At 56.2% G+C, this 8,770-nt stretch overlaps 1 protein-coding gene and 1 long non-coding RNA gene across 2 annotated transcripts; one reads left to right on the top strand and one right to left on the bottom strand.

The window, feature by feature from the left end:
• The first annotated feature begins 53 nt into the window (after nucleotides 1-53).
• On the top strand, nucleotides 54-3,616 carry LOC106695443. Its single transcript, XR_001346539.2, has 2 exons — nucleotides 54-129; nucleotides 820-3,616. It is a non-coding gene; the product is annotated as an uncharacterized LOC106695443 (long non-coding RNA).
• A 3,154-nt stretch (nucleotides 3,617-6,770) lies between these two features.
• On the bottom strand, nucleotides 6,771-7,797 carry LOC102441292 (natriuretic peptides A). The gene is made up of 3 exons (XM_006107613.3): nucleotides 7,675-7,797; nucleotides 7,259-7,585; nucleotides 6,771-6,782 (listed from the first exon to the last, which is right to left on the bottom strand). Exons 1-3 carry the CDS (start codon nucleotides 7,795-7,797, stop codon nucleotides 6,771-6,773), a joined length of 462 nt encoding a protein of 153 aa, XP_006107675.1.
• Nucleotides 7,798-8,770: the final 973 nt, after the last annotated feature.

Here is an 8,770-nt window from a genome sequence, read left to right as displayed (position 1 = left end):
GCAGGATGTCACCCGGTACATGAACCCGTCACCTTCAACGTGTCACCTACAGCAGCGTTTCCCAAGTTTTCAACCTTGTTCAGGACAATGGGGCTGCGGCACTTGCCGGTGGTGAACGCCGTGGGAGAGGTGAGAGTTCCAGGGGGAAGGGAGCACCCACGGCCTGTAGCAGCCTGGCCTCGCCCCACCACCACCACCTTCAGGAAAGGACCCTCCAACCACAGAATCCAGCAGGGAGGTCGCTAGACTAAAACCTCCTCTGAAACTCCCACCAGGAGTGAGGAGTGAGGAGGGAATGGGTGCGTGGAGCCTGGGATAACTTCACACACCTTTCCCCCTTTGCCTTCGGTTTCTTATATGCAATCTCCAGCGTGGCCAGCAGATGTCGCCAGTGGCACTGTGGACTAGAAAAGTTTAGGGCCCCGTCTCTTCACCCAAGACTGGCAGCACCTGGGGGGATGGGGTGAGGTGTCAGTTCCCCAGCTGTTATGGGCACTGTAACGTTAAATGAGAGACTCTCAAGCCAAATACTGGGGAGCGTGTGCCCTGTCTACACAGGTGCACACATTCAGATTGTCACCGGCCGGACTACAGCCCATCGGCCTCCCCTTTAGGAGCCCTAGTTATCTGTGTATCCTGTTCCATAGAGATCAGGTGACCTTTGACGTGGGGGTCATGGTGTCGTGTCTGCGCTGCACCATCCAGGACCCTGTCTGACCTCCACTCCTCCTGACAGACTGGGCCAGCTCCGTCCGCTCGGGTCTTGCCCCACTGCGTTTGACTCAGCAGGTGACTTGGGTCTTTTTCTCCTCATTCTAGATCGTTGGGATCATCACCCGACACAACCTGACGTACGAATTCCTGCAGGCCCGGCTGCGGCAGCACTACCAGACCATCTGAGGCTCGGCCTCATCCACAGGCCAGCGCCCTCCCGGAGCTTTTGGCGGGGCTGCCCCAGGGCACAGCAGAGCCCGTCACCCCTCGCTCGGAAAGCCTGCAGTCATCGAACGCTTGCTGGTCTAGATCCTGGGATGGTTTGGCCCGTCAGAGTTTGGACTTGTCTGACTTTCTCATCAAGTACCTTCCTGTTCCCTGCTCCCCGAGCTCCTTCCATCCAGGTCGGCACAGGCCCCAGCCCCTGCCCCACAAATGCCAGGACCCGAGAGAGGGGTCAGGCTCGCCGCTAGAGAGTGACACCCAGAGCAGGTTCCTGCCCTTCCGCTGCTTTCGTGGGGGACCCAGCTCTGCCGTAAACCATGAGGGAGGGATGTGGCCTCAGCAAACCCCGGGGAAGCGCCAGTTGCAAAGTGAAGTGACTTTACTGGCCCGGGAGCTGGGCACCGAGAGGACGGCCATATTCAGGGAGGCCCTCCTCCGCGGCCCCTCAATCTGCAGCTTCACTGGGGGGATGCGCTGCTGCCGGGGGGAGCTCAGCTCTGGCCCCTGTGGTTTCAGTCTCCTTAGAACCACCACCCCCAAGAAGCACAAAGCATTAACCCCACTAATAATCCCTGAGCAGTGGATCTGACCATGGGGCCAGCTTTCCATCTGCCCTGGTTTTAACATTTCAGCTTTCTCTTCATTTCCCAAGTGACCCACGGTCCCCTGGTGACCCATTTTTACCCCATTCGTTCCTGCTCCTTTTCACCTCCACTGAATCACTAAAATTTCCCCATGTTTGCCTGCATCTTCCTGGCAAAGCCCCGAGGATCTTGATGCCCCCCCCCAAGTTAACCAAGAGCAGGCCCCCAATTTAAGAGCAGGGCCCCTAGATAAACCGCTCGGCTCTGGAGAACGGTACGGTTACTTCCAAATGGGAAAGAGTGAGTCTGAGCCAGCGACCACCACAAGGTACGAGATGCGGCTTGAAAGGCCTGAGTGTGGCGACGAAGTAAATGCGTGTTCGAGGACGCGGGTGTCCGCACCCCACAGACCCCTGTCACCTCCCACTGCCACCCCCCAATCGGCTGAGGGGCTCAGCGATGAAACTCAGGATGCTTCCTGCTGGGACATGCCCGAGGCTATAGCATCAAACCAGGAAGCCTCCTCTGTGCCAGTGACTCAGCTTCTCCAGGCGCTGGTCCTCTGCACAGGCCCCGAGTGGGCCTTTGGGCGTCGGCATTTGCTCTCACTGGCCTCCGCTCTCTACACGATCATCAGCATCCTGGGCCTTCAGGAAACCCCAGGCAGGTGGGCCTTGCACTCGAGGTGGCGTTCATTGGCTTTTCATTCCCTCGTGTTTTAACCTGGGAGTTGCCTGAGGGCGTCCGGGCCTGGCCCTGGCGGCACTTCTCGCCCTCCGCCTCGAGTTGACTTCGATGGGAAGACCCTTTCCAGGGGTGGGTGTCAGCCTTTGCTCTGCCCGCCCAGGTCTTGGCTCAACACACTCCAGTGAACAATCCCACTTAGTGAGGGGCCTTTTCCAGCAGACGGCCCTCCGCCCCATCTTATCTCTTCGACCAAAAGTACTTCGAGGTCTGAGTGTGTCAGCTTCCTGGAGGTACTTGATTTGTGAAACGTGATGAAACCCCCACTGCATCGTTCGGGAAATCACAAGGACCAAAGAGGCCAGCCCTTCTCACCATGGTGTGAGCCAGCCGCCACTTCGCTTTAAAGAGTGTTCAGAGCTTGACCGCCTTCTTTCCTCCTTTCGTGAAGAAGGGGACCAGGAGCATGGTGTGACCCCCTCACGGGAACTGGACCCTCTTCCCAGCCCTCCCTGAAATGGGCCAGGCCGGGTTCTGCAGGGGGTCCGGAGGCCTCTTGTCCTCGGCTGGGTCACCAGGAAATTGCCCCTCGTGCACATCGCATTGCTTTTAAGTCACCAGGCATTTGTTCCCTTCGGTGTGGCCCAGAGGTAGACGACAGAATGCAGATGCCTTCCCCCTGGAGCTGGCTGGACGGCTGCCAGGGAGGCCCGGGCCCCTCGTGAAAGGCGCTTCCTGTCCCCTGTGACGGCCGTCCTCTCCTGGTGCCCAAAGACAGCCAGGCCCACTCGCAGCAGAATCCTGGAAGCCCGCTCCTCGGAAGTCTGCTGGAAACCTCCATCTCCAGTCCTCTCCTGGTGCCAGCAGCCCCGTGCCTCCGGGGATCTGGTCCCTCCATAGAGGACGGCACAGGGCTCGGGCTTGGCTAGTGGTGACTGTTTGGTCTCAGTGTGGTGGTTCGTGGTCCCCGGCTGTGGTCAGGGGAGATGGGGGTAGAGTCCCCACGGCTGGAGGACTTGCACTCTGAGAGGTGATTTGCTCATGACCTTGCTTAACGAGTGGCTCCGGCCGGAATGGACATGGCCTGACCCAGCCGACCACATGGCATGTCCGATGTGAGGTTGCACACCAACACCACCCTGGGTGTCGGGAAAGGCCGGGAGCGGACGGCCCGTGACGTTCGTGTGCGGATTGCACGCCTCCTGCGGGCCTTGGCCGTTGGGACAGCAGCAGCTTCCTTTTTGTGTTTGCACTGGTTGTTTATACGTAACCTTAGCTAATTCCACTGTGTATATAAATTGTATTTTTTTAATTTGTAAAATCCTATTTTTATTTGAACTTTTAGAACTTGGAAGTTCTCATTATAACCTTACCGCGTCGGAATAAAACGTCTCCATCGGTCTCCTTCAGCCTCGTCTCCACGGTGTTCTTTAAAGTGGTGTTTTGTCTTACACCCTCTTACTAACCTGTAAGATGGCAAGCTAGGAAGTAGCTTCATAGTCTCAGCTCTTCCTCAGTTTCCCGCGGGACTCTCCACTCACAGGGTCCACTCGCTGCCTTGGAAACCAGGCGAGCCCTGTGGATCCTGGCAGACACCACGAAGTCACCCCTCCTCCCAGCCTCCCTTCTCACTGACACTGTCAGACCTTATTACTGATGCTCTTCTCTTGTGAACACGGCCTGTCCCTTCCCACAGTGGTCACGGAGAGCTCACAGTGATAGCGGGGAGCCCACAGAGATACTGGGGAGCCCACAGCGGTAGCGAAGAGCCCCCAGCAATAGCGGGGAGCCCACAGAGATAGCGAGGAGCCCACAGAGATAGTGGGGAGCCCACAGAGATACTGGGGAGCCCACAGCGGTAACGGAGAGCCCCCAGCAATAGCGGGGAGCCCACAGTGATAGCGGGGAGCCCACAGCAGTAGCAGAGAGCCCCCAGTGATAGCGGGGAGCCCACAGCGGTCTCGGGGAGCCCATTTATATTCCTGACAGTGTTGTGTTTAGGAATTTTCCCCACAAACAGATTCCCCTGAGAACCAGCCAGAAGAAATGAAGTTGATGCTGAGCCTGTAGAGGTCTGGCCTGTGGCAGCTTCTGCCGGTACCATGTGCCGTTGCTTTGTGTTCACTTCGGGTCTTGCCAGAAACGTGCCTTTTTCTCTAACTGATCTGCTTCGAGCTGCCATTCCAGCAGCGGGAGAATGGTCTCATGCGGTCCCCTTCACCTCCCCCACGTTGCCTGTTTCTGGAGCACTTTCTGTGTATTTGGCACTTTGAGGCGACCCACTGTGTCACGGTGACACCTTGGGAATATGGCCCGCCCACCCTCCCTCCTCCTAGCACCTCCCACTCCCCAGTGCCGGACCTCCAGGGCCAGGTGTGGGCAGACGCTGCTTCCGGTCTCTGCCCTTGTCCTTGTCAGTCTGCTTCTCGGTTGTCTGCCCTCCTGTGCGTGAAATCCACACAAGGGCCGTCTTTAGTGGAAGTGGTGAGGTTAGAGGTCTTTCCTCGTCTCCACTCCCTACATCATTCACTTCTGGCTTCCCCATCCCTGGACAGGGAGCCGGTTGCTACATTATTACCCCTTTTCCCAATTTCCACACAAGACCAAGACAAGTGGACTGATATTTACTGAGCATTGACTGCATGTGCTGCTGGGAGTAAATGCCCGAAAGGGGCGGTTACCCTCAGAGAGCTTGCAACCCAGGGGCAGACACAATCGCTACCAAGACAAACTGTCCTATTATAATAGTTATACAGCCTGGCCAGCATGGCTCAGGGGTTGAGCATCAGCCTATGAATCAGGAGGTCACGGTTCAATTCCCAGTTAGGGCACATGCCTGGGTTGCGGGCTCGATCCCCGGTAGGGGGCGTGCAGAAGGCAGCTGATCAATGATTCTCATCACTGATGTTTCTATCTCTCCCTCTCCCTTCCTCTCTGAAATCAATACAACAATACAAGTGTGTGTGTGTGTGTGTGTGTGTGTGTATAAAATAGTTATACACAAAACACTGCCAGTGAAGTTTAATTTATACTGGGCATGTGGTATCAGGGAAGGCTTCAGGGAGGAGGTGACATTTGCGATGAGCCTTGAGGAAGACTGAGTAGATGTTCCCTGGATAAAGGGTGTTCTGGGTGGAAGGAACAGCATGTATCAGGGCCCAGAGAAGCTGTCGTGTAGGTGTAGGAGGAGTGTCGCAGAAGCTGATCCAGAGAGAGAGGCGCAGGGAGGTGATGGTGGGAAATGGGTGTGAGAGCTACTCCCTGTTGCAGGCGAGCTTAGTGGCTGGTGGTTTCTGCTTAGAACACCTTTTCAGATGCAAATACAACGGAACTGTCTTCTCCAGGGGCTCCCACCTCATGAAGTCTACACGTCCAGGCATCTTGGGCCTGAATTAGTGAAAGGCAATGGCTATTTTTTAAACACATGTTCGCACCCAAAAGGTGCATGAGCTTGCTGTTTGTCAGCATAGCAAACATTTCTTTCTTCACTTTGCTCAGCTTTTAAACCCATTCTTTGCCTGCTCTTCTTAAAACAGTAAGTGCAACCCACTCATGGCAGCAGCTGTCTCAAATGGGTCAGAAAATGTAGTGCCCTCCTCCTATGAATGTGCCTTTGCTAAAAAGCTGTAACCAAACAGTACTAGGGGTGCAAAACGTCTATTGCATACAAGCTACATTGGGTGTAACCGGAGAAAGGAAAGCGTGGATGCTTAAGTTTTCTTTTTCATAGAAAAGGATCCTGAATAAGAGCAAATCTGAAACATAAATGCCCTGTCAGTCTCTTGGGGGCTTTTTCAGTATCTGTGATGAGGCTGGAGTGAGAGAGCAGGTTCAGAACTGCAGCTTAAATCCAACCTCCCCACCCCAAAAAATAATAGAGGGAAGGAAGGAAGGAAGGAAGGAAGGAAGGAAGGAAGGAAGGAAGGAAGGAAGGAAGGAAGGAAGGAAGGAAGGAAGGAAGACATAATTGGTCCAAATCCACTGAATGTACACCACCAAGAATGAACTCTGTGTAAACTATGGAATTTGGGTGACAATGACGTGTCAGTGCAGGTTCATCAGCTAACGAATGTATCCCCCAGTGGGGGGTGTTGATGACGGGGAAGGCGAAGCATGTGAGAGCAAGGGGTCCCTGGGAAATATGTCCTTTCTGCTCAATTTCGCTGTGAACCTAAAATTGCTCTAGAAACAAAGTTTATTCATTATTTTTAAAAGGAGGGAGGAAGGCATTGAGCATTCTTCATTCTGACAAAAGGTAAAACGATAAGGAATACCAGGCTGCATTCTTTCGCCGCCCGACCCCCAAACAGAAAGAAATCACACCCACACCGCGCTTTCGGCTTCTGTCCGAGGTGCTGAAGTTTATTCATTTTCAAGCACGGGGTGGGAGAGGCGGGGAAGCCACAGGTAAGCCATCTTATCTACATTTAGCATCAAATGTGAGACATGTCGACAGGCAGCTTGATCAGGGTGCTCGTCACAACTCCACTTGCCGGCAATGAGATGGGACCAAGAGGCGTGGAAGACCCGGGGTGAGGGTCTGTCGGTCCGCGGGCCCGGCCACTATCTTCGGTACTACAACGAAAACACAGGCCTGTTTAGCGTGGCGGCCTGGCTCCACTGGAAAAGCCGGCTTCATGGGACTGTGCTCGCCTCCCACCAGCCCCCAGTCAGCCTGATGATGACCCTCTGAGTTGCACGAACCGATAAACAAGTTGCTCGCTAGATGCTCAGAAGGTCAATCAATTTCAATTGACCTTTGGGATCTGACGGTTCCGGGGAGGAACATCGCCTGCCAACCAGCAGTATGATAGCGACTTGGCAGTAACGTTTTTTCTCAGCAAACTGTAGCTGAGGATGATGCCACGGTCCCTAGATTCATGGGACAGGCCCCCCGTTGGGGCAGACATTTCCAAGGGAGTAGTGACCATGCTGGTCCCTCTCCTACGGAAAGCATCCCCGTGGTGGTGGCTTCTAAGACAAGGCGCGAGACTCCACGGAACCACACCTTCCTTCCTCCCCACCCCGTTCCCATCCCCAGTTCCTCTTACCCGGAAGCTGTTGCAGCCCAGGCCGCTCTGGGCTCCGATCCTGTCCATCCTGCCCCCGAAGCAGCTGGACCTCCGCAGGCTGCGAGGGGCAGCGAGCAGCACCCTCAGCTTGTTTTTCAGGAGGGCGGACCTGTCGGAGGAGTCCCAGGGGCCCCGCCCAAGGGCACCCCCGTCTCGCGGGGCTGGGTTGACCTCCCCCGTCCAGGGAGACATCTCAGGGAGGGGGCTGAGCGCTGCCCCAGCTTCCTCGTTCTGCTCACTTAGTACTTGCGGGGGCATGACCTCATCTTCTAGCGGCATCTTGTCCTCCAAATGGTCCAGCAAATTCTTTACGAGGGGAAAACACAGGGAACGGATGAGGTCTCGCTGACCAGCAGAGTCTCCCCAAGCCCCCCGGCCCCAGGCCAAGCCCCTACCTTGAAATCCATCAGGTCGGCGTTGGCCACGGAGCTGTACACGGGGTTGGCTCTGGTCTGCCCTGGGAGCTGGACCGCCAGGAGGAGGAGGAAGCTGGCGGTGATGGTGGAGAAGGAGCCCATGCTGGCGGCGGTCAGGGAGCGGTCTGCTGCTGGATGCCTTCTCTCTCTCCTCTCCGGTTCCCCTCTACTGACCTTCGCTCAGCTCCGTCTCCCGGCTGCTCTGCGCCTCCTCTTTTTATAGCCCCCCCGGCTCTCCGAGAGCGCCAGGGGGACAGAACCCTCCCCATTCTGTCACTTGCCGCGATAAAGCCGCTGCGTGAGGAGCCAGCAGAAGATGCCCTTTTAAAGTTATCGGCCCAGCCGAGCTCTCCACAGCCCCTCCGCCTTGAGCAGCCCCCGCTACCTCCGGGAACCTCAGCGGCGAGAGCCACATTCTTGTTGATTTGCCTCAAGAGGCTCCCACTTCAAAGGTGTGAGAAGAGCAAAAAAGAGTCCTTGGTTATCTCACAGCCATGCGCTGCCTCTGCCTCGGCTGCTCTCTCCCGGGCAACGGGACCGGTGCCGGGAATCGCCCCATGGTTTGCGGCTCAGCTGTCAGGGCCTCCAAATAAGGGCGGGAGAGGAGGAAGTGGCGGGCGGCCGCTGCGAGGGACAAATTAGTCCAGATGCTCAGCCGGCCTCACTCACACCTGACTCATCAGCGCCCAGGGCAGAGCCTTGCCCTCCATGGGGCTGCCCTCCCTGTTGGCAGCTGCTGTCAGTGGTCAGGGGAAGCGGGGTGAGTTTTCTGAGTCCTAACTCAGCCGGGGACCAAGAGGGTGATGAACGCCCCCAAGAAGTCAGCTTCCCAAATATGAGCACCCAAGAAAAGTTTGGGGGAGCACAAATCATTTCCCCTGCCCGAGCTTCCGCCCCCCAGCACCCCCACGGCCCCTTCAAGGTGCCGAGGTGAGAACAGGCCACGGAGCCAATGCATCTTTTTCATTCTGCTGGCTCTGAAAGGGAGCTCCAGAATTCTCTTGAAGTCTGGAAGCTTGGTCATAGTTCTCCATAGTACGCCGGATGGTATGGGGTTCTCCGTTGGCACCTGGCA

This window comes from Myotis lucifugus, unplaced genomic scaffold (genome assembly GCF_000147115.1).
Source record: "Myotis lucifugus unplaced genomic scaffold, Myoluc2.0 scaffold_1300, whole genome shotgun sequence".
Lineage (NCBI taxonomy): Eukaryota > Metazoa > Chordata > Mammalia > Chiroptera > Vespertilionidae > Myotis > Myotis lucifugus.
The sequence above is the reverse complement of the archived record's forward strand: the minus strand, read 5'-3'. Positions and strand labels throughout refer to the sequence as shown.